Consider the following 27,000-nt stretch of genomic DNA (forward strand, 5'->3'; position numbering starts at 1 on the left):
TTAACCTCCCTCCCTTCAAAACTATCTAATCTTTCTACATACAAATGCCACCAATATCTTTGTAGGTCAATTAATTCTATAGAGGACATTATTTACAGAGCAAAGGTAACTTAAAGAAATTGGATAAAGAAAACAGAGAAATACACATGAGAATTCAACTAGATTATTAGTTCCCTAAAACATGCTGTTGACAAAATAAGTCACTCCTTTAGAAACAACTCAATAAATACATATAAATGTTAAATCAAATGTGCATAAACTACACACACACACACACACACACACACACACACACAGAGGAATGAGGATCCTACTAACTCAGGGTTTTGGGGCAAGAGCAAAAAAAAGCAATTTTCTGCTATGACACATATATATAAGCAGTCACCATCTCAAAATAACTTTCTTTCATTTTCTCTACTCTCTAGAATGCTGCTATAGGAGCTTCATGAAAGGAAAAAACTGGAAGTTAAAAAAAAAATCCTATTGCTTAAGAAGAACAGAAAGGGAAGAATCAAAGGCAAAAATAGTCTGAAGTTGTCTGCCAGGGAAAACTGCTAGGCAGTACCAGTCTATCTATTCTTGATATTCTTTTGTCCCTAAATACCTTTTTCTATACTCCCCTAGTTTCCCACTTCAGTTTTCCCAGTACCTGGAAAGACTCTAATCCTTTACTTGAGATTAGTTAACAGGCGTACTCATTTACAAAGGCTAAAGTGTGATGGGAAATCATTCAGAGACTTAATGTAATCTAGTCCACACAACCTTTCTTCTTACCCTTGAGGTCAACTCGTATTGGAAAAGGGTGTTTTCATCATTGTGTATACTTCATTGTATTCATATGTTAATTGTACACTCCCACTGTAAAAGTGTCACATTGACAAGCAATTAGCAATTAGTTGTGATTGTTTTGATTGGGGCATAGAAGAAGGTAATTCTAGATTTAAAAAATCTACCTAGGCATAATACTATATATCCGAGTGTGCTTATAAAGTGTAGAGCTTAAAGAAGTGTGTGCACCCTGCAACCCTTGAAAGAAGAGGACAGAGTGGAAGGAGGCAGAGTTCAAAGGGCATCAAAGACAAACTTTCTATAATTCAAAACTTTGTCTAAGGCAGGCTCAAGAAGCACCTCCTCCTTACCTCCTCTGAACTCAACCTTCTTAACCTTGCTCTCCCCCTCAATCCAGAATTCAATGTACGTATTATTAGTGATGGGGTTCAGGACATGCTTCCCCAAAATATGGTATGTTAGCATATTGAATATTTTAAGCTCAAGGAATTTGAGAAATGTCAGGTGCAGGAAGGACTCTCTGCCCTTCCCCTTCTCCTGTGAAGCAGATCATAAGACCATCTTAGGAAAGGTACTCTCTTTCTGGAGGAGAGGCGCATCCTCATCTCTGAAAATGGAGGGACACTCAGAGGAATCCAAACAAACGCGTCTTGCTAAGTCTCCCCCAGTTTATCATCCTTAGCTCATATCCTTCAGTCCCATCACATTTGCCTATGACTTTCTACCCTTCATCAAACCTAGCACAAAACGCTCAGGTTTAAGTACGTCTTCAGGTCTTCATTTCCTTATGAAGACTCCCGGGTCACGTGAAACACTCAATAAATTTGTATGCTTTTCTCTTCTCAATCTGTCTAGGACACAGAAGGGTAGAAGAAAAAAAAAATTTCCCCTCCCCTCACTGGTATTATTTATTTACATTGTGGGTCAAACAGGCTTTTATGGGTTAGTCTGGGACACCATCATTTAAAATACTGTTTATATAAAAATGATTGTATTGAAATGCCAAACATCAAATTTAAAATAAATTTACAGCATAATCTTAATGGACGCCTGCCTCCTATATAAGACATAAAATAAGAGGATAAAGTATTGGGTTGGCCAAAAAGTTCGTTAGGGTTTTTCCATAACATCTTACGGAAAAACCCGAACAAACTTTTTGGCCAATTCAATATGATGGATTCTGGACTGGGACTCTCAAAGCGGAACACTACTAGATTTTTGGCATCCTGGATATGGTGGATCAATTTGAAAGAGTGCTCTTTTTAAAGGTGGAGCTCAAGTTATCTGTCTTGTTAATTCAAGGTTCTGTTAAAGAAAAACTTATCCATGATGCTTGTTAAAACAGTAAAGCAGAATTTATTCGGACTCTCATGATAGGGAACACTACAATGGGGTATTGCAGTAAAGGAGAGAGACTGGGCTCAACTCAAATACAACAAGAAAAAGTAGAGATTATAGCCATGGGGTGGGAGTGGGGCAGTCAATGGATGGAGAATTACTAGGAGGGTAGGATAATTCTTTGAAAAACTGACCTAACAGAATTCTTGCTGAAGGCAGGCCAGGATGATCACATATTACCTGGGGGTGTGTGTGTGTGTGTGTGTGTGTGTGTGTGTGTGTGTGTGTGTGTGTGTGTGTGTGTGTGTGTGTGTGTGTGTGTGTGTGTGTGTGTGTGTGTGTGTGTGTGTGTGTGTGTGTGTGTGTGTGTGTGTGTGTGTGTGTGTGAAATTTGGACAGATATCAAGGCTGATCACATATTGAGGGTGAGGATTCTAGCTAAACTGACTTAGCAGGATTCTTGCTAAAAACAGACTCTACAAAAACAGAGATGGAAGCCCAAGGTCAGACCTAGTGGAGCAGAGGGCTCAGATGAGGCTGACGAAAGTTTGGTCAAGGGGAGAATCTCTGTCAACTCTTCATTTCTCTAGGCTAAAGCAGAGCTGGCCATTTAGCTGTTGTCAAGAGCGAGGACATTCCGGGTCATATTGCTTTTGGGAGAGAGGGAAGAGTCAGGACTGTGGGTGCACTGCTTCTCTCTGAAGTAGGTGAGAGAGGGCCTTGCAGCTGAACTGATATGACAGAAAGGAATAATGGGTGACAAGTTAACTTAGAGTTAATTATCCTGGGTTGGAGTTAGTTTAGGGAGATAAAATACACCTAGTAAATGTAAAATTATTCGTGGTTCGCTAGTGAACAAAACAACTTTCATAGTACTTCTAAAGGATCTTACCTATAACATATTTACAATCTAGGTATAGGTAATAACAGAGCAAGACTTTCCATGGAAGACCTCTGATACTCTTGTGATTTGCCATTTTTATTACTGTGAAGTTTAACTAAATTCAATATCAAAGCAAATGACTATATTGATATTTATATTACCTAATACTTTTTCTTAATTAAAAAAATTAAGATTTGGTCACCATTGTCTTCTGTACTTTGTTACATGTGAGAAAAGGTCGAGTTCAAAGATGCGCTTCTCTGTCCTTCCAGCCTGAGTCTCTCCAGGTAGGATGGATGGAGAACAAGGACTTGGTTAAAATAAATTATCCTAGGGGAAGAGGAGTCAGGTCCTAAGAGAATGGATCTGACACTGGAGGAAGCAAAAGAGGAACAGAAGGAATTTTGCTATGGGAAAAAACGTACAGGGGCTCCAGAGAAAGGGCTGGGCCCTCCTTCCTCTTCCATCTAGCTCAGTCCTCCTCGGCCCCCTCCCCCTTCTCTCAGCTGCACCCCCAGCTCCCCCATCCTTCTCTCAGCTCTCTTCCTTCCCTCTTACCCCTAACCCTAATTCTAAGGTATCTCCTAGTTAATTCTAGGGGTAGACTAGGGCCCAAACTGGATCTGAGGGAAGTACAAATGATTCATAAAAATAAAAATAGATGTCTAGCTTCAGTAATTTCTGAGAACAGGGAATTAAAGCACAGATACTTTGAAAAGGTATTGAACTGAAGTTCAGGAGGGTATGTAGTCAGACTGCTCTTCTCAACATCTGCATATGCACATCTGTATGACTAAATTTAAATGAACCGTAGCCTGCTTAAGGTTTAAATGACTGAAATTTCAAAAAATTATTACAATCCACAAAACTCCTGGTATTTAGGTATTTAAAAATAGCACAGAATACTAGAATAACCAAAACTTTCTATTTTTATAATATTATCTCTAAAGTAAGTATATGACCATTTCCAATGGCTAGTGTACATTTTAATGCAACTTAAAAATTTGTATGTGTGATGTGAAAGCTATGTCACCCTGGAATATTACATTTAGGCCAGTGATGCTTAACTCTAGAAGTATATCACAATGATTCTGTGGGGGGAGCCAGGCAACTATATTTTTTAAAATTTCTTAGGTTATTCTGACACACAATTCTGGTTAAGAGTGACTGTCTTAGAGGATGTTAAATACTACACTCAGCTCCCAGTGTTCTCCACGTTGTCACAGGAAGACGTTAAGATCTCACATATGGAGCTACTTTGCTAACAAATCCATTACTAATTTCATCATCTCCTTGGGTTAGTTTTTATTTGATGAGTACTACAGCAGCACTTAAAAAAACATTTAAACTTTCCTTCTCACACCTCCAGGAAAGTTATTTAAAACTAAACAATTCAAATAAAAGTTTAAAAGGTAATACAGGGCTTCCCTGGTGGTGCAGTGGTTGAGAGTTCGCCTGCTGATGCAGGGGACACGGGTTCGTGCCCCGGTCCGGGAAGATCCCACATGCCGCGGAGCGGCTGGGCCCATGAGCCATGGCCACTGAGCCTGCGTGTCCAGAGCCTGTGCTCCGCAACGGGAGAGGCCACAACAGTGAGAGGCCCGCGTACCGCAAAATAATAATAATAATAATAAAAATAAAATAAAATAAAAGGTAATACATTTAGAGGTGGGCTGGGAACTAGGTGTTTACTTTGAAAAGTAAAGCTATCAATCTACAGCATGGAAAAAGGAATCAGAAGGAGTGATGCTACCAGAGACAGCAGAAGCTAGATGGTCATCAAATTCTTCCTGAAACATGTCCTCATGGCACACCTTCATTATTTTCTTTACATTGATAACAACTCATCATGTATGCTCATGTTCAAATGAAAACAAAAGTATTCCTTCAAGATGTAATCAATTTTCCAATCATGTACTTAGAATAATCTCTGTAACTATTACTCCTGCTAATATTAAAAATCAAGAGCTGACTATACTATTTGGATATCATGAGCCAGTTTCTTCAACTCAATTTATTTCCTTTGATTTCTCATCTATGTATTACGAAAAACTAAATTTTATTAACATACCTTGGGTCAAGAAGACTCCTCAAAAATTTGAAAAGCAAAACCTCGTTCTGAAGAGAAAAACAATAAAAAATACAATTAAATATTAAAACGAATTCTTCAAACTATGCCATGGTAAATAACTCTAGAATATCCCTTTAAAAAGCACACACGCATATGACTACTTCCATTATGCCCTCTGTACAGATCTAAGGAATTCTAAAGAATCATTTGGAGGTCATTTTCTCTCAGTAATTCTAATCATTGTCACATACTCAATTTTGAGAGTAGAAGAAATTCAAACACCTTGGTTATTGGTACCCCACCCCTGCCAAAAAAAAAAAAAAAAGGCCCTCTATTGAGACAAATCCCTTAACAGTTCCCAGCATGAAGACCCTTGGAATGGCAGGTGCTCTGAACTGCTCTGGCTACAATGACGGGTACACACTGCCTCACCTGGTCCTCCTTGTGACAACAGCCAACTGTGAGACAGTTAATCTAGGTGCAGTGGGAAGCTGAGGCCCAAACAACAACCAGTACCAAAAAAGCTCATTAACTCCTCAATATAATCAACTACAGAAGAGATGGCAAACAGGTTAGCAACTAATATGCAAAACATCTGGCTTCTGTTTCTTCCACTTTTTAGCTATGTGACTTTGTGTAAGTCACTGACTCTCGTAAGCCATTTGGTTTACTTATGTGAAAAAGAGAACACCAATATCTTCTCTTCCTCCTGCACAGGACAGAGGTGAGAATTAAGTGAGATAAATCTTAGAATACTATATGAATATTAATAATGTTTCTAAGTTCTTAAGAAAGCTAAGCAAAAATTATTATAGTTTTGTTTTCCTTTTTTCTTTATTTTTTGACACATTCTACTTCACCTATAAAAAGCAGGGGATCTCAAAACCAAAAAGGATTAGTGTCATTTAGAATATAACATTTTAAATATATTTATCAGTCTTTGATTTTCTATCTTTTTCCTGGCCTATCACTTTGTTTTATTTTACATGGCTTTCCTTCTGGTTATACCTTAATATTCTGGCTTATTTTTCATTTCAAGAATTCTGAAAATAATTGGTCGGAGGCATATTTCTTGCCATCAAAAGTGAAGGTAATTCATAAAATTTGTGTGGGATTCTTACACAATCAATAAAGCTCTGCAATAAAAAAATATTTCATTTCTTTAAAAGGAATGTGTAAGGGGCTTCCTTGGTGGCACAGTGGTTGGGAGTCCGCCTGCCAATGCAGGGGACGCGGGTTCGTGCCCCGGTTCCGGAGGATCCCACCTGCCGCGGAGCGGATGGGCCCGTGAGCCACGGCCGCTGGATCTACGCGTCCGGATCCTCTGCTCCGCAGCGGGAGGGACCACATCAGTGACAGGCCCGCACACCGCAAAAAAAAAAAAAAAAAAAAAAAAAGGTAAATTTATACCCCAATAAAGATGTTTAAAAAAAAAAAAAAAAAAGGAATGTGTAAGACTCCACAAATAGTCCATGGTCAAGAGCCACCTTTTTTGTGTGTGTAAATTATTTCAGCTTTTATATATTTGTCTAATGAATGACATTATATTCATTTACCTAGCCTCTCTACCTCTAAATATTTTAAAGCCTGTAGGAAAAAGAAAATCCTGCAATGGATAATCTTACATTTTTTTAAAAAAATGTAGATCTAGTTTTGTTTTGTTTTTTAATATTTATTTATTTATTTGGCTGTGCCAGGTCTTAGTTGTAGCATGCAAGATCTTCATCGTCACATGCGGGATCTTTAGTTGCAGCATGAGGGCTCTTAGTTGCGGCATGCGGGATCTAGTTCTCTGACCAGGGATTGAACCTGGGCCCCCTGCGTTGGGAGCAAGAAGTCTTAACCACTGGACCACCAGGGAAGTCCGATAATCTTATATTTTAAATGACAATAACATCACTATAGACAAGAAGATTCATCAAAATTGCTGACTTTTAAAAGGCGCAGATGCTCTGTGGATTGAGAGTAGTTTTAGCAGAAATGTACCCCCCTCACTAGAATGGACTGGATGACCCTCCATGTACTTCCTCAGGATCCTGGGCAGTCCTCTATCATCATTCAAGTCAAACTCTTCTACAATTATCTTTTGGCTTATCTGTCTTCTTGAGCACAGGGATACATTTACAGTTGACCCTTGAAGAGCACAGATTTGAACTGAGTGGGCTGACTTACACGTGAATTTTTTTCAATAAATATATTGGAAAAAATTTGGAAGATTTGCAACAATTTGAAAAAACCTGCAGGCTAACCACATAGCCCAGCAATAGTGAAAAAATTAAGAAAAAGTTAGGTATGTCATGAATGCATAAAATATACGTAGATACTAGTCTATCCTTACATAGGCATGAGTGATAATAAATATAAAATATGCCTCTCTCTCTCCCCCTCTCTAGTAATCGGAGAAACTGCATGTCAACCCACCATCACATGTGTTTTTTTAAAAAAGTAACAATGTTTCCAATACTGTATCATGAATATGACTGTAATACTGTATGCTATAAAAATTTTATAACAATTCACTCATTGGTGTATACGTTAGGCTACTGTGAAGCAATCATATCAATTACACTAGACTACCATAGAGCAAACATTTGCTTTTTCATTATCAATGTATGAATTGTTATACCTGTAAACAAATACAAATTTCTTTTTCACATCTTTTCATTTTTGATGTCTAGTGTTAGTAATATGTATAACAGTACTTTGTTTAAGACAATATTGATATGGGTACTGACAGACAGATGATTCATCTTATAAAAAGATGACATAAATGTACAGTATTGATAAGTTTACTTCAGTACTGTAAATGTATTTTCTCTTCCTTATGATTTTAATAATATTTTCTTTTCTCTAATTCACGTATTCTAAGAATACAGTATATAATACATATAACATACAAAGCATGTGTTAATTGACGGTTTCTGTTATTGGTAAGGCTTCCAGCCAACAGTAGGCTATTAGTAGTTAAGCTTTTGGTTAAGTCAAAAGTTATACAAGGATTTTTGACTGCACTGGGGCTGGCACCCCTAACCCCCGCATTGTTCAAGGGTCAACTGTATATGTTTTTGTATCCTTAGCACTTTATCGTGGTTTTGGCCCACAGCAGGTACATAAATATTTATTGAATTAGTGGATGAGTCCTTATCTTGATTTAATGGACTTCATCATGCTGGACAACCAACCCTACATCTGGGAGTCATTTTTAACTCCACCCATCACATTCAACTAATTTCCAAGCCCTATACATTTTATTTCACAAACGTATCTTCGACCTGTCCTCTCCACTGCCACTGCTTTCATCCTGTCCTCACTGTTTTTTGCTGAGACCTTTTGCCTTCCAACTGGTCTAACTGTTCTCTCCTCCATCTGCTCTCTTTGCCAGTCCATTCTCCATACTACAGAATTAATTTTCTATAAAATGAATCTAATGGTATAATTCCTTTGCTTAAAAAACTTCAGTAATTCTCCAGCACACAGAAGATATAGCATAATTTCTTAGCATTACATATAAGATTGTTCAATATCAGCCCCAAAAGTCTATTTCCCAGTCTCTATACTTTTAACTCCTTCCCTCCAATATACCTTTGTAAGCTTAATCTGATGCTTCTTCCAACATCGTCTTTACTACATCATCCTCTGAATATGCATGTTGCTTCCAGACTTCATCAAGTCTTTACATACCCAGAATCCTTTATCTAGAATGCCCTTCCCAATTCTCTGCCTAAAAGACTGATACCAATTATTCAAGACCCATTTCAGGCATATGTGGGAACTCTTGTCTGCTTCTCTCACACAGTCTGTCACTCTCTCCTCTTATTCCTACAGCACTTTTTTACATATGTCTGGTGTAGAGCTTATAACACTGTGCTGTGGTTATATAAGTGCTTCTCTGTTCCACAGGAAAAATTAAGAAAAAGACTGTATTCTTATTTGTGCCCCCCAGAGCCTACTATACTGTGGGGTACAGAGTGGCACCATGGTACTGTGTAAATGAATGCATTCCACATCTCTGTCTCATGTCAGCTGCCTCCCACTCACTGCTTTGGTTTCCTTCTTGCATACCTAACCCCTACTACTATTACTGCTACTTGAGGACTCTGGGTTGTGCTACATGTTCCTGTCATTGTCCTATTCCCTATCTCTATCACTTGTGGCCATATGGTAATAAGCAAAACTCACCACTAGCACTGCCACAGTAGTGACAAGTGAAATACTAGGTCCGTTAAATAGTACTTCAAACTGAGCATCTCAATATTCAGCATTAATATACCTGTATTCTAGCTAAGATTGTCCGAGAAAAATTCTAAATAGTCAGCATTGGGACTTCCCTGGTGGCACAGTGGTTAAGAATCCACCTGACAATGCAGGGGACATGGGTTCGAGCCCTAGTCTGGGAAGATCCCACATGCCCCAGAGCAACTAAGCCCATGTGCCACAACTACTGAGCCCAAGTGCCACAGCTACTGAAGCCCATGGACCTAGAGCCCATGCTCTGCAACAAGAGAAGCCACCACAATGAGAAGCCTGCACGCCGCAACGAAGAGTAGCCCCCGCTCGCCGCAACTAGAGAAAGCCCGCACGCAGCAACAAAGACCCAACGCAGCCAAAAATAAATAAATAAACAATAAAATAAATTTTAAAAAATTGTCAGCATTAACCCAGTAGGAGGATGACAAATGTCTGAATAAATAACATGAACCCTGAAGAGAATATGGCTGCAGTCACTATAGCAAAAGATATGGAGAGGTGGGGGGATGGGGGGAGAGGACCCTCTGTGGATTATGATTTCTAGGTAACTACAGGTTGTATTTCCAAAAATATTTCTGTGATGTTAATATTTGTTATGCACAAAGATGAACTCCCTCATTTCTAGACTCAGAGCTTATCACACAACTGCTTCCAAATACACACACACACACACACACACACACACAAACACACACACAATGTGTAGAAAATGCTATTAAAAGACAACTATCAACTGAAGAAATCACTATAGTCAAAAGTTCTTAGGTGGATATTCAATAATTGTCTCTCCACTAGATGTTTCTTCCCAGTATATTTTGTGAAGTTTACCTGAAGTTTTTTAATGACTGTTTCAATCTGTTCAGAAAAGTGAGTAGCAACCAGCTCTGCAGCTTTACAGGGCTTCAGGGACACAAGCTCCTGTAATGAAAGAAAAATATAAAATAATCTTCAATGTTAAAGTTAAATAGAATTTCCACAGACGTGAAGTATGATCACCTATCTCAATATTTTCATGAGCTTCTGCACTGCATTTCAGGAAACCTCAATAAAGGGCCACAATTTAAAGACATATTGCAAATGAGTAAAATTAGAAAAGCATCATGTAAAAAATCAGATTTTGATATGAAAGGTAATTCAGAATTCTTAGAAAATGAAAGTACTAAAATTCTGGATTTAGGCCATGATATCTACAGGATGAATGGAAGGAACAAAAGCTTCCCGAATTCTCTGCCAGTGAATTTACCCTTGAGCTTAAAGTAATAACTTAAAGAAATGGAAAAAAAAAAGAACATAGCTGTAATTTCTCTAGCTAAGAATTCTAAAACTTTACCTCTGATGCCTGGTAGATTTTGAAACCAGAGGTGTCTTAAGAAATCAACTTCAGGTCATAAGTCTTAAATGAGACTAAGAGGTTGACCACTGTTAATAAGACCTATTTCTGTCAAATCTAAGACTTCCAACCTGCCCTCTCCTGAACTTTCCTAGACACTACAGGCTTTCCTTTTCTTCTTGAAACTCTCTTCTTGGTTTCTGTGATCCTATTCTACCTTTTCAATTGCATGTTCCATGGCTAAAATGCCAAGACTGGCTATAGATCAACATATTATATTGTCAAATAAAAATAAGACAAGTTATTGTGATGGCAACATTTGTGATATGTATCTAATAATTTTGTGTTAGTATGTGCATATTAATAATACTTAGCTGACACAAGTTACTGTAGTTCAAACTACTTTTATACAATACATCTCAAAACAGAGAAGGCACAACTAATCAATATCACATGAAAAGGGGGATATTACTACAGATCTTCAGGCATTAAAAAGACAAGAAACTATTATGAATTAATTTATGTTGAAGATTTAAATATTTAGTCGAAATGGATAAATTCCTAGAAAAATATAATTTAATAAACTGATGTAAGAAATAGAAAACAAGGGCCTCCCTGGTGGTGCATTGCTTAAGAATCCACCTGCCAATGCAGGGGACATGGGTTCGAGCCCTGGTCCGGGAAGATCCCACATGCCGCAGAGCAACTAAGCCTGTGCGCCACAACTACGGAGCCTGTGCTCTAGAGCCAGCGTGCCACAACTACTGAAGCCTGTGTGCCTAGAGCCTGTGTTCGGCAACAAGAGAAGCCACTGCAATGAGAAGCCCGCGCACCGCAACAAAAGGGCAGCCCCTGCTCACCGCAACTAGAGAAAGCCTGTGTGCAGCAACAAGGACCAATGCAGCCAAAAAGAAATAAATAAAAGAAATAAATTAAAAGAAAAAAGAAATAGAAAACATGCATTCATTTTTAACCACTAAAGAAACTGAATGAATAGTCAAAAATCTTCCCATATGAAACACTACAGGCCCAAATAGCTTCACTGGTAAGTGCCCAGCAATCATTTAAGGAAGAAATAATTCCAATACCAATTAATCTCTTACAGAGAATAGAAAAAAGGAAGCTACTTCAGCTCACTGTATAAGGCTAGCAAAATTTTGATACCTAAACTCAGTAGAACAACATAAGAAAGGAAAGGAAAATTATAGATCAGTCTTAATTGTGAACACTAATAAATAAAAAAAAATCCAACAATATACAAAAAAGAAAATATATCAGATTCAAGTTGCATTTACCCATAGAATTCAAGGCTGATTTAATATCAATAAAATTTATGACAAAAATAGAATAAGGGAGAAAAGATGATAAAATTCATTCATGAGAAAACTGTCAGCATAGTAGAAACAGAAGACTTCCATAAAAATCTTTACAGTAAACATTGTACATGTTAGAAATAAAATTTTTAAAATATCATTAATAGGCTTCCCAGGTGGCACTGTGGTTGGGAGTCTGCCTGCCAATGCAGGGGACATGGGTTTGAGCCCTGGTCTGAGAAGATCCCACATGCCACGGAGCAGCTAAGCCTGTGTGCCACAACTACTGAGCCTGTACTCTAGAGCCTGCGAGCCACAACTATTGAGCCCGCGTGCTACAACTATTGAAGCCTGCACACCTAGAGACCATGCTCCGCAACAAGAGAAGCCACCACAACGAGAAGCCCACGCACCGCAAGGAGAGAGTAGCCCCCGCTCGCTGCAACTAGAGAAAGCCTGCGTGCAGCAATGAAGACCCAAAGCAGCCATAAATAAATAAATAAAATAAATTTAAATAAACAAAAATAAAAATATCATTAACAATAGCACTGTTATGCTAAAATATATGAAGTTGTGACAGTAAATCTAACAGTAGATGAAAAGTCTCTACAGAAGAAATTATAAAACTTTATAGAAAGTTATTCCATAAACGGTTACACCAAATGGTCATAAGGTGGAAGACTCACAATGTAAAGATGTCAATTAAATTAAAAATGATTGAAAGATTCAATGTAATCCTTGTCAGAATCATAAGGTTAGAAATTTCTTTTGGTGGAACTTGACAAGCTGATTCTAAAGTGAATTTGGAAGTAAACAGCCAATACTCTCTGAAAAAACATTAAGACTTATTATAAAACCACAATATTTCAAGTAGTGTGGTACATGTAGAGACAAAGACCAATCAAACAGAAGAGAGCCCAGAAAGAGACAAAACACAGAGATCCTTGGTATACTTATGATAAGGTAGCCCTGCTGAGCTTTTAAAACAATTGTTGCTAGCACATAGATCAATGGAACAGGACAGAAAGCCCAGAAATAAACCCACGCACTTATGGTCAATTAAACTACAACCAAGGAGGGAAGAATATACAACGGAGAAAAGACAGTCTCTTCAGTAACTGGTGCTGGGAAAACTGGACAGCTACATGTAAACTAACGAACATAGACAATTCTCTAATACCATATACAAAATAAACTCAAAATGGATTAAAGACCTAAATGTAAGACCAGATACTATAAAACTCCTATAGGAAAACATAGACAGAACACTCTTTGACATAAATCATAGCAATATTTTTTTGGAGCTATCTCCTAGAGTAATGGAAACAAAAGCAAAAATAAACAAATAGGACTTAATCAAACTTACAGACTTTTGAACAGCAAAGGAAACCATAAACAAAATGAAAAGACAACTTACAGAATGGGAGAAAATATCTGCAAATGATATGACCAAAAAGGGATTGATTTCCAAACAGCTCATACAGCTCAATATAAAAAAAAATTGAAAAATGGGCAGGAGACCTAAATAGACTTTTCTCCACAGAAGACATACAGATGGCCAGCAGGCATATGAAAAGATGTTCAACATGGCTAATTATTAGAAAAATGCAAATCAAAACCACAGTGAGGTATCCCCTCACAGATCAGAATGGCCATCACCAAAAAGTCTACAAATAGTAAATGCTGGAGAGGGTGTGGAAAAAAAGGAACCTCCTACACTGTTGGTGGGAATGTAAATTGGTGCAGCCATTACGGAAAACAGTACAGAGTTTCCTCAAAAAACTAAAAATAGAACTACCATATGATCCAGCAATCCCACACCTAAGCATATACCCAGAAAAAAATGAAAACTCTAATTCAAAAAGATACACGCACCCCAATGTTCATAGCAGCACTATTTACAATAGTCAAGACATGGAAGCAACCTAAACGTCCACAGACAGATGAATGGATAAAGAAGATGTGGTATATATATACAGTGGAATATTACTCAGCCATAAAAAAGAATGAAATAATGCCATTTGCAGCAACATGGATGGACCTAGAGATTATAATACTAAGTGAAGTAAGTCAGACAGAGAAAGACAAATATCATATATCACTTGTATGTGGTATCTGAAAAAAAAATACAAAGGAATTTATTTACAAAACAGAAATAGACTCACATACATACATAGGAAACAAACATACATACATAGAGAACAAACTTATGGAAGGGGGAGGGATAAATTAGGGATTTTGGATAAACAGATATATACTACTATATATAAGATAAATAACAAGGACCTACTATATAGCATAGGGAACTATATTCAAATATAGTTTATATATTCAAATATATTAAAATATCTTGTAATAACCTATAATGGAAAAGAATCTGAAAAAGAAAAAAAATATATATGTATAACTGAATCACTTTGCTGTACACCTAAAACATTGTAAATCAACTATACTTCAATTTTTAAAAAGGAGGAAAAAAGGAAAAAAACCTTGCTGGAGAACTGGGCATCCATATTTTAAAAAATTAATTGGGGGGCTTCCCTGGTGGTGCAGTGGTTGAGAGTCCGCCTGCCGATGCAGGGGGCACGGGTTCGTGCCCTGGTCAGGGAAGATCCTGCGTGCCGCGGGGCGGCTGGGCCTGTGAGCCATGGCCGCTGAGCCTGTGCTCCACAACGGGAGAGGCCACAACAGTGAGAGGCCCGCGTACCGCAAAAAAAAAAAAAAAAATATTAATTGGATCCCCACCTCAAATCATATACAAAAGTGGATTCAGGTGGATCTAAGATTTATAGATGAAACAAAAAACAAGAAAGCTTTTAGACAATAATATAGGACTTCTTCAGTACCGAAGGAAAAAATTGATTATTCTGACTACTTAAAAAAAAAAAAACTTTTCTTAAAAAGAACCATAGAAAAAAAGCCAGAGTAGAAGATATTTGCAACATGTATCATTGAAAAACAGACTAACATCCAGGATACATAAAGAACTCCTACATCAATGAGTACAAGATACATTCTAACAGAAAAATAGGCAAAAGACTTGAACAGGGACATCACAGAAAGGAAATTTAAACAGCCAATAAATATGAATCTATCAATCCCATTAGTAATTAAGGATATGTAAATTTAAAACATAATGAAATATCATTATTCATCCACTAGACAGACAAAATTTTAAACTCTAGCAAGAATACAGAATCAATGGAAAATCTCACACAATGCTGGCATCTGCTTAAGTTTAATATATTTATCCCAGTTAATTGGCAACTACAGACCCTAGAACAGAGATTATCAAATGTTAACATGCATCAAAATCACCAGGAGGGCTTGTTAAAATGTACTGCTGGGCCCTGCCCCCAGAGTTTCTGATTCAGTAGGCCTGAGGTGAAGACTTAAACTGCATTTCTATCGAGTTCTCAGCTGATGCTGTAATGTTGTACCAGGGATCAAACTGAGAACCACTGTTCTAGAGAAATGCATGTGGTAGCTGTGTTCAAGATGCATATGTAAGCATGATCCTGGATGGACTACTTTTAATAGTCAAAAACTAGAAACAACTGAAATGTCCATTAACAGTATAATGGATAGACTGTGATATACTTGTAAAATTTAACACTATACAGTAATAAAAATGAACTAGCTACAAACAATAAAATGTATAAATTTCTCAAAATATTAAGAAAAAGAAAATACAGAGTATAACTCCATTTATATAAAGTTCAGAAACAGGCAAAACAAAAATACATATTTTTAGGGGTGCAGGCAGGTGCAATAACAATATATAAAAGTGCAATAAATTATCAGAAGAACGCGGGCAATGAATATATTAGTAAGGCAGTGAATTGTGATAAGAAAAGGATACATGGGAATAGTCTGGGATACCGGAAATAACTCTATTTCTGGGATGTTGGCTTTTTAATATTTTTATTAAACTGTACTTTTATGCACTTTTTTGTTTCTTTTTTATATTTCAAAATCAAAAATATTTTTTAAAATCTCATGAAACATGTGTTGTCCATATTGGAAAAAACATCTTTACCAGAGATTCTTTACCTGAAATCTACAGACCCAATCTAAGAATGTCTTTTAGGGAGTCTGTGGATCCCTGAAATAGCAAACGAAATTATGCGTCTGAGCACATGCACAATACTATGAGGCACAGGACCAAATCTTTCACTAGATTCTCAAAAGAGGTCTATAACCCCCAAAGTGTTAGGAACCACTAATCTATACACTATGTAGACTGTCTGAAAACTTTATAATGAGGACTTTCCCCCTGCGTATTTAATGTTGATTTTATTTACATTACCAAAGCCACACAAGTCCTTCAAAAGAGTCTATAGATTTCTAACGTGGCCTTAAGAAGTATTAAAAAGTTCAAGGTGAAAAAATGCGCAGATGTGGGAAAAACAGCAGAAATAATTGCTGTGCAGAAACAATACTTCTTACTTCTCCAGTATGAGTTTTCTGCTGAATAATTTGTTTGCTCATTGATTAATTCATCATGTTTCACATTATGTGGAGAGACACAGCTTCATTTCTGGATGTCTGGAGTCCATGTGCTCAAACCACTGCATAATGCAGATGAAGTGAAATGAACAATGAGGCATAATGTAACTATGGAGACTTAAAGGGGATGATGAAAGGAAAAAGAATACAAAATGATTAGAGGAAAAAAAGATATAATTCAAAGTAGAAGAAGGTTTTCTTGGGTTCTTTCACCAAGATATATTGATCTTATTGTTAGCAGGAATACGATAAGACTAAATTAATAACATATATATGTTCTCAATCCTTTAGATGAAAGTGTGGAAATTACTTCAGCCCACTGACTGTACCACCTTTCACACCAGATGTTTTACATAAGATGCTGTTCACATTTCTCACTTTCTAAACGTTACAATTATCAGGAACTAAAAGTATTCACACTACATGCAGTGCTTTCTCAAAGTTTCAGAGCTCTTATTTTTCATATGTAAAAGAATTTTAAAACATGTTGCATAATCATATCTTTCACTACATCTCTAAACCCATCACCAGAAGTTACCTGATCCTTGCTACAAGGAGGAGGAGAGAAACTCTGTAGATATAAATGTTATTTCCAAAACTCAAATTACCTCAACATCCTTCATTACTACTTTTTTTCAATAATTAGTGACCCATAATACAGAACAGATTAAAACAGATCTCTAGCTCTGTTGGTTTCTGAGGAATACTGTATTTATGAACCTAAAGAAACTAAAAGTGAGGAGTGATTTTTGGGCCTCTTTTTAGAATGCATTCTGATCACATGCTCATCACACACGTATTTGTCTCTCCACTTAGGCATCTATAAGCAAGTTTTTAAAAAAGAACTTTTAGTTTCAAAGTCAACTCTTGCATTCTTGTAGAACAGCATGCATAAACAAAATCAGAATCATCATCCTCTTACATAAAGAAGGGAAATACATCAGAGAGAACAACTCATTGCAGTAATGTTTCTAAAATTCCATCAGGTGACTAGGGGGAATGGCTCCGTCATGCAGTAGAGAAAAAGATCAGTAGTACTTTCAGAATTTCTAAGAACACTGTAAAAACCCACTAAAATTCCAGTTTGTCAACTAGCTGGTTGAACATGAGTTATTTTCAGAAGTCATGATATAATAAATTGTATATGACATGGGTTTTACGAATACAAATGTGAGGTACAATTATCTGAAAAAGATGTTACTCCTCAAGCAAATCAATATAATACCTCCAACTGCTTAGTTAGAAAAATTTAATTTGGGAGATATCCATACAAATGGGAAAGTTTTAAAAATTCTGTTGAATCAGTACCTCAATATGATCCATTGCCTTCTGCCATACAGACTGCTTCTCCTCTGCGCTGTGTCCAGGAATGGATAAGATATTGTGAATGTAGTTAAAGACTTCTTCCTGAAAAGCACAAGACAATATAATTCATTCATTCATTCACTCAAGCAATATTTAGTCACTATCTACTAACTGTACCAGTCTTGGTAAATATCTGTTATTTGGAGATGGAAAACCATTTGGAGATAGTTAACTGATGTACGACTGACTTAAAAGAGAAAGAGTAATTGTTTAAAGTTTAGGGTAGATTCTTAGAAGTTGCAAATCTGTTCCAATTAATGTTAGTCTCAATTTCATTAACCTAACAGTGAATATCATTCTTTTGCTTTGGTGGTCTCTGTCCATATTCCCAATTTCATCTCAAATCACTTTTGCCCTTGCCCGTTATGCTCAACTTACAATGATCTAAGCTTCATTTATACGATCTCTATTCAGTGCCTTGAACATGTCAAAAAATTTTCCCACCTCGAGATCTTTGCATATACTGTTCCTGATCCTGCAACATTTTTCTATTGGCTCTTGGCTTGACTGGCTTCTTCTCAAATCCCAAAACTCAGTTTATAAGTCATTTTATCTGAGATTCCTTCCCTGGCTGCTCTGTATAAGTCAGTTTCCCCATTATCCTCTCATGGTGCACCCAGTTTCTCTAGCGCTCATCACAATTTGTAACTAAATATTTGGTTTTCTTACTGTCCATCGCCATCACTAAACTATAAGTTATAAAATTACAGGAACTATATATCTGTTTTAATTATCAGTATATACTTGGCTAATAGCAGGCACTCAATTAAGCCCTATTGAACAATGAACAAAACTTTAAGTCAGCAAACATATGTCCAAATATTTCTACTGAATAGTTACACCTACTGAATAGTTATTTCTTCTTGATAAGGGGAGGAGGGGGACTGAGTAAGAATAAAGGGTAAAGGTGTCTCTTAACTCACCTCTCTTAGTGGGTCACGTAAGTAGCAATCAATAATTTTGTCATACTGGTGTTCTCGTTCATACATAAATTCACAAATTTGATAGCTAGAACATAAAAGGAAAAACTTCAGTGTACCAAACAGTCGGGTGGTTATTAGCTTATTGTTTCAAGACATTTGCTCAGGCATAGAGGTTAGTATTAAGGAAAATGAATATAGTAGATGTGATTTCTATTGTTAAATGAAGTTATAGTACCTGCCGTTCCTCTAAATATATGTTTAAGATGCTGCTGAATACTACGTTTATAAGAAATTTCAAAGCTGGGTACAAAATAAATGTTAAAGCAACAATGCGTCACATAAAAAATAGTTAATATATTACATATCAATATAATCAATTATATGAAATTTCCATATTCAGAATTAAATATGTCAAATGAAATATTCAACAAACTAAATAGTAGTGCTAACATATTGCATCTTATTTGCTATGTTAAATTCTGCATTGTTTATAATATATATAACTGTCAAAAATCTATGATATACCATGGAAATTTTAAGTAAAAAAAACTAAAATAATAAATCATAAGGCTGCTATTTCATTTTCACACTAAAATGTACAAGCACTTCAAATTTACTTGCTATTAATTTTTGCAAATCTAACTAATTTCTAGACTTGAAAGGCAAAAACTTTTGCACCCAGGTTTTTTTTGTTGTTACATGCATAACTTTTCTTAAAAAAATGGCAATGCATAAATAAACTGGGCTTCAAGTTAGAGAAATGTAATTTAACAGTTCTATGGGAACTAATACATGGCTTCAAAGCAACTTACAATTCTGCCTTTTCTGCCATACGGATGAGCCGACTCTCTTCAAATTGAACTATGCCTCCAGCCTGCAGCAATTCTAAAAGGACCTGAACATTTAAAATAAATGAGTAAAAACACTTTGGAATCTACTTTTATTTATTAGCTCTTTAAGGGTCCATTCAGCCACAGAAACCATACCTTTTTTGCTTTTGTCTTATTATGTGCTGATGTTTCAGTTTGGCTTTCATGTATACAAGGGATTAGACTGCCATTATAATGTTGATCATATTCTATTTAAGTCTTACAAAAAGGTAAACAGCTCTATTTTCAAACATGGAAGGAATGCCAAAGTGTTTGCAAACAAAGCCTTATTAGATATTAGAATATCTAATTGACCCTCCACTAAGCTAAAAACGTCCATATGTATTCTTTCAATAAGTGAATTTTTGTCCTTTTATGACTTATGGCTCTTTAAAATCTGTTGTCCACAGGTAGTATCCATGTTCACGTGTTAATTTTTCTAACTAAACTTGGGGTTTCTCACAGTATAGTATTATTCACAAGAGCTAAAAGGTGGAAACAACTCTAATGTCAATCAATGGATAAATGGATGAACAAAATATGGTATATACATATAATGGAATACTATTCATCCTTAAAAAGGAATGAAATTCTGACACATGCCACATATCGATAAACCTTAAAAACATCATGCTAAGTGAAATAAGTCATAAAAGGACACATAGTGTATAATTCCACTTATACGAGGCACCTAACGTAGTCAAATTCACAGAGACAGAAGGTTTAATAGTTGCCAGGGTGCTGGGGAGGGGTAACAAGGACTTACTGTTTAATGGGTACAGAGTTTCAGTTTGGGACTATAAAGTTCTGGAGACAGATGGTGGTGATGGTTGCACAACAGTGAGATTATATTTAATGAGAACTGTACACTTAAAATGCTTAAAATGACAAATCTTATTGTGTATATATATTTGACCACAATAAAAAACAAAGAAAAATACTGGGGTTCATATAATTAATCTTTACCACACTAAGTAGCTGAATAAAAAAAGGTGACCAGGATGTTGAGATATCAATATTTTAAAATAAATCTCAAATATAATAGAATCATTACATAGTCATTAGAGCAATATGAGAAAGCTCTCTCCTATATTTAAGTTCAAGATCCAGAGTAACACTCTTTCTCAGAACTCCAGGAAACCATTTAACAAAGCATTTTTCTAACACAGGAAATTGATTACTTTCAAGTCAAATTTTTTTAAAAGGCAGAAAAGAAATAAAACCTAACCTATCTTTACACTTCAGAACTCTAATTTAATCCATTTTGAGTATTATAATGTACTGCTATATAGAGCAATGATAGCGTGAACCCACCTGCTAGAAGCCTCAGTTTGGAATAACATAATCAAATGCCACTGCTAGAGCCAGTCTGAACCAACTTACTGAGCTGAAACTGACTTAACTTTTCAGGAATTTTGTAAGCCGGTGGTTAAATACAGGCATTGTTAAAAATCAAATTATATAAACCTACAATTAAATAAATTAAATTAAAAGTGAAGGTAATCAATACCCACACTCACCACTTCCTAATTATTTTACTACATTTTACTGTGTACGCTCTCAAGGTTAGTTACTGTAGCCGTATCTGTATGGTGGAAATATTACATTAGTGTGTGGTATGGTGCATCTCTCCCCAATTCCATGTGCCGGGTGACATCACGCTAGTAGACTGAAGTCAGCCATGGTGGGAATACTTACACCATGGAAACTGGCAAATGCTGTAAATCAGGGCTTGTTACATGCTCAAAGGGTTATAAAACAAAGAAGAATGTGTGACAGAGACTATACGTGACCCATAAAGCCTAAAATATTTACTCTCTGGTCCTTTATAGAAAAAGCGTGCCAATTTCTGGTTAAGAAAGTGATGGAGATAATGTTAAAAAGATAGTCAAACTTAAAAGTGTGCATGTCAGAGACATTACACTATAAATAGCACAAAAAAATTAAGGAATTATTTTCCAGTATTCAAAAACTGTTACCCGATTGAGCAAAGAAGTCACAACACTGATGAATGAAGTTCTGACATGCTTTCACTGTTGCACTTTCATCTTATTCACTTTAATAAATGAAAACATCAACCAACGTTCATATCAGTGTGAACCAGTTGTTAAACTTTTATCAGCATACCACTGGAAAATATTCAAATATATTGCATAAACAAATTTTGATATATGACAAGCAGTACAAGAGAAAGAGTGCTGGATTAGAAGGGAAGGAATTGAGTTCTAATCTCATTTATGACCTTGTGCAATTTACTTCATCAGTTTTCTTTCTATTTTCTAAAATGAGTTGGGGAAAAAAACCCAGATAATCCCAAAGGGGATTCCCAATAATAGATTACTACATTATGATTACTTTTAAAGGTTTGGCTTTTACATTTAGTTTGGTTTTTATTTTTGTTTTATTTAGTAATTTACATAAGAAGTTTTTATCATTTTATATAGCAACACCATGCATAACATGTTTCACTTTTCCTGCCAATAGAGAAATAGGGGCAAAATGAGGGATCCACACTGCTATTTGTATTCAGTACAATTTAAGAGACAATCAAAATTTTAGCAGCTGTTCTCTTCCCTAAGACAGTCTGCAGCAGTCACGGGGCTACAGCTGTGCAGAGAAAGGGTTCGCTGTGTGATCCTATATTCTTTATCTGAGTCTCAACCTCTGGCCTGGCATACATTACCATAAAAAATCAGCATAGCTCTCAAAGCACTTAATTTTTGTAGCTTACTAAGCTGACAAAGTCTTGCTATCAATTTTAAATAGACTGCCTCTCTTAGTGCTCACAATTACAATGGGTAAGCTTTTAAGAAATCCTATCTAGAAAGGACCCTCAAGAAAGTGGCTAAGTAGAAAGAAGTGGTAATCAATTTCTTTCTCACAGTGATTAGTGGAGAGACAGAAAATGTCTCTAGAAATGTCTAGTCTCTAGTCTCTAGTCTCCAGAAATGTTGAGCACTAGTGTAGTGGCACTCCCAAAAGCTGAGTGTTCCAATACTCAGGATCCTGAAGCCTTTCTGGTTCACGGCCATAGCAACTAGAAGTGGTTACCAGCTTGATGACACTGGTGGAAAGCAGCATACAACAGGTGCCAACTGTTGCTCATGAAGGAGAAGGATAAAGTTTATATTCTCTTTGATGTCATGTTGAATGCAAGACAGGTCCAGTCTGCCTAGGAATTTAGTTTGATTGAGGCTCAAACTAACAACCATCCACACTCTTTTCTGGTTGCCACTGTCTAGCTTAGTATTACGGTTTGGCACAAGTCATTTTCCCCTTATGTCTAGTGAGGTCTAGTACAGAAAGGTTCTTTCTGGCTTACTCTGTCTTCTTTCTCATTCTTTAGCAAGATGAGTTCCAGTAGTTCATACCTGCTGTCTTTCTGAGTGTCGGGAGTCATCGTCAGGACTACAGAGGAATTCAAGGACCTGGTCAAAGAAAAGGTATTTTGTTAATTGGATACCAGCATGCATGCCACACCCCTGTCATAATGAAAATGATTACTACCCTTTCTATATCACCAATTCATTCACACTCGGCTCAACGAACACCACAGGTATATGGTATCTTCCCAACTGATTGGCATAGTAGATGACACAGCAGGCTTCAGGTATGCTAACAATTTAATATATACCTTATACACATTTCTTTGCTGTTTAGAAACATGACTGGAAGCCAGCATCATCTACATACCTTAACTTTAAGATCCTCAACACCGTGGACCACACAAAGCATGGACTTTGGAGTCAGGCCACTTGAATTTGAATCCTAACCTTATTAACACTTAACAACGATATTTATTGCTAATAATAACACTTACTAAGTACAACCTTGGATGAGTGACTTAACCTCACCAGGTTTTAGTTTCCTCATCTGAAAAATGGGTGTAATAACTATACCAATTTCAGAGCTACTGGGAGTATGGAGTTAACACATACATATAAAACTTTGGAACAGAGCATGGCACTATGAAGTGCTCAATAAACGCTGGTCATTATTAGCAACTTTCTCCAGATAAAAAGTATTTTCTTTGCCACCTGTGGCTTTGTGGAGATATTTAACTGGGATTAGGAAATACCTTCACAGTTAAAGTCATTTGTAAGTAAATTCAGATTTTCTAAAAGTAATCTCTCCTCCAGATACTCAACAGCATAGTCTTACTACCAGTGAGATGGGTGATTAATAAACTGGAAAATTCTTAAGCCAAGAATTCTAGGCAATTTAGAACAACAGAATAATTGAGAGAACAGAATCTATATAAACCAATCTCCACAAACCATACTCCCATGATACCAAGTTACTAGGCAGTCATACAACCCAAACACAACATTAAAAAAAAAAAAAAAAACCAATTTAGATCCAAACTGAAAGGTGAAAAAGCTTCTACCTGGTAAGACACTTACCCAATAGGCTATTATATTAAGAAACCATGTAATCCAGTGAATTTCTCTATGAACCGTAAATAAAAACAATTCTAGTTCTTATGGTTAAAGACGCTCACCTGATCAAAAAGGGTTCTGTTTACAAACAAGGTGTTGTCAGGCTTTGCAAGCTGCCGGGCAAGGAAGGTAAAGAGACACCCTACTTGTGAGGGAGTAAAATCTGAATTCTCCACCATAACCTGATAAGCAAAAGAGACCATTTATTCAATATGCCATCTGGTTTGACACAGAAAAATAAATAATTAGGAGCTGGGGGAAGCCTCAGTACTAAAGACTCGAAGCTTCTTTTATTAGCTATGTAACAATTGAGTTCAATACCATTTAGAGAAGGAGCACAACTACTTGCACACCCTGAAAGCATTTTAGTAATTTTTGGCATAATTTTAGGCACAAGTTGGATAAGAACTGAATTGTTAGAGAGGTGGATTTCAAAGAAATATTAATCATGTTTCCCTCTTGAATTCTTAAAAGAGAATCTGAAGTTAATTTAAATTAAAGTAACCTTATTAAACATTTGTCCACCAACACAGGAAGAAGGGAGTTGCTCTGGGGTTGAAAAGTAAGATAACTTGAGAGTGAAGGTATCCCAGAAAAGAACTCAGCCAGCCCACGAAAACATGAAGTGAATGGCTTCTGCCTTGTCTATAAGCAGTTTCTTGAACAGATGGTTTCATATAACAGGCTCTTTGCAACCACACAGAGTTATCAAGTCATAATCAGTCCTCTGATTTAAGTGACCTCTCATCTCCTGAGTACCTACTACTATGAGTAAGATGCTATGGTAGAAGCCTTCAAGGGGATTATGAACCAGAAAGCAAGGTGAGACAGGTAAACAAATCTTAACTAAAAAGCGTAATGTGATCAATCAGCACTATTATAAAAGAACAAATGACTATGGAAGCACAGTGGGAGAAATTTAGTTCAACTGGTTAGAGAAGAAATTTGAAAAAAAAAAAGAGAAAACTAGCTTTTAAACTAAGCTTTAAAGCCCATGTGGAAAACATGACAGGGGGAAATGTCAGGAGAAAGAGCACTCCAGGCAGAGAGAAGAGTAGGGGCAAAAGCATGAACACAGGAAAATACAAGTTTGTCTGGAGAAACTCTGTGTTTCATTAGAATGCAGCAGCATGCATGAGGAGGGAGAAATTAGATCGAAAGGAAAGATTAGGCCTCCAATGTCATTCTAAGGAATGTAGAATTTATTCCACCAAAAACTGAGGAGTTTCTAAAGGGGCAATGAGGAGAGCTGATCATGATCAGCACTGTGCTTAAGAAAATCACCCCATCAGCAGTGTTTAGGATTAAATAACAGAAGCAAGAGATAAAAGGTAGAGAGGCCAAGATGCATGTGATTTCAGGGGTCCAAGGGAGAGACAGAGGGGTTCAGAACAATGCAGTGATAATGAACAGGGAAGGAGAAACAGATGCAAAAGACACTGCAGAGAGAGGGGAGACAGGGCAAGTATTCACATGTGTGGAAACATGTGGCTAAAGGAGGAATGAAAAATGGCAGGTCTTGAGCCTGACAGGCAGGGAGGAGAATGATGCCATTAACAAAGAGGGAGAATGCAGAAGTATGGCAAGGAAGACCAGGTATTGTTTTGGACTAGATGAATTTATGGAGGCAACTCTAAAACAAATTAGGGAATAGTACCCCATCTCACCTAGAGAAAAGTCCTAAATTCCCCCCTTTCATTTTCCGTTCAAAGATAAGATTTCTCCTATAAAACATTCCCTTGGGGCCGAGCTTTTAGCCTACCTTTTCTTACTTTGCTAAGCACTATGTCCCTTCCTTTTTTTACCATGCCTGCTTTTAATCCAGCAGTCACAGCTTGCTCAAGTGCATAATTAATCATTACTAGAGTATGAGGATATTTCAAGTTGTAATCTGTGTGTGTATCTAAATTCCAATTTATAATATTCAAAGAGCTTTCTATAGCTTTAAAATACCCAGTCATCACTCCCTTTCAGTGTGCAGGTCCTTTCCAAGACTCAACTCTCAGGGCCCAACTAGTGCCCTTCTCTGCTTTTAGCTCTTCCTTTTGCTCTGAAGTGTAATTTTAACTATCTGATCCTAGAAACACCTTCAAAGGAAACAGTTCTAACTCACAGCCCATTCCCTTGCTACCTCAGCAAGTTATCACCCTAGAAATTTTAGCTTCTTTTCATTTCCTCTCTGACCGATTTCAGAGACCATGCTTACAAAATTTTCTGAGCAATCTTATAAAAAGTCACAAATTAACAGCTTTCCCCCTCTATATCTGCAGCCATTCAGCACCCATCATAATGCCTGAGGTTTGATGCTCCCTCACCTGTTCTCTGGTCCTTGCCTATGCTCCCTCAGAAAAACACTTTAACAAATGAGTACAACTCTATCATCAGAAATGAGAAAATAATCTCAAAAGTTCATTCTTCATTGACCCTAGGTAAATACTATCAAAACAATATACAAGATGCAGCCACTATGGAAAACAGTATGGAGGTTCCTTAAAAAAACTAAAAATAGAGCTACCACATGAGCCAGCAATCCCACTCCTGGACATGTATCTGAAAAGATGAAAACTCTAATTCGAAAAGATACATGCACCCCAATGTTCACAGCAGCACTATTTACAATAGCCAAGACATGGAAGCAACCTAAGTGTCCACCAACAGACAAATGGCTTTAGAAGATGTGGTTTATATACATAACGGAATATTACTCGGCCATAAAAAAGAATGAAATAATGCCATTTGCAGCAAACATTGATGGAACTAGAGAATATTATACTTTAGTGAAGTAATTCAGAAAGACAAATATTATAATATCACTTATATGTGGAATCTAAAAAATAATACAAATGAATCTATATATAAAACAGAAAGAGATGCACAGATATAGAAAACAAACTTACAATTACCTATGGGAAAAGGGGGTGGG

General features: G+C 36.6%; 1 protein-coding gene across 5 annotated transcripts in view; it reads right to left on the reverse strand.

Annotated features, from left to right (window-relative positions):
• VPS8 (VPS8 subunit of CORVET complex) overlaps window positions 1-27,000 on the reverse strand; it is a 391,603-nt gene that overhangs the window by 126,473 nt on the left and 238,130 nt on the right. For all 5 annotated transcript variants that reach the window (XM_060298321.2, XM_060298320.1, XM_030861612.2 and 2 more), the window contains 7 exons: window positions 24,140-24,259; window positions 23,010-23,066; window positions 19,582-19,664; window positions 18,770-18,854; window positions 17,790-17,888; window positions 10,158-10,247; window positions 5,082-5,128 (listed from right to left, as the gene is read on the reverse strand). In XM_060298321.2, coding sequence (XP_060154304.1) covers window positions 5,082-5,128; window positions 10,158-10,247; window positions 17,790-17,888; window positions 18,770-18,854; window positions 19,582-19,664; window positions 23,010-23,066; window positions 24,140-24,259 — 581 coding nt within the window. The remainder of the gene's footprint in view (window positions 1-5,081; window positions 5,129-10,157; window positions 10,248-17,789; window positions 17,889-18,769; window positions 18,855-19,581; window positions 19,665-23,009; window positions 23,067-24,139; window positions 24,260-27,000) is intronic.

This window comes from Globicephala melas, chromosome 4 (genome assembly GCF_963455315.2).
Source record: "Globicephala melas chromosome 4, mGloMel1.2, whole genome shotgun sequence".
Classification (NCBI taxonomy): Eukaryota; Metazoa; Chordata; class Mammalia; order Artiodactyla; family Delphinidae; genus Globicephala; species Globicephala melas.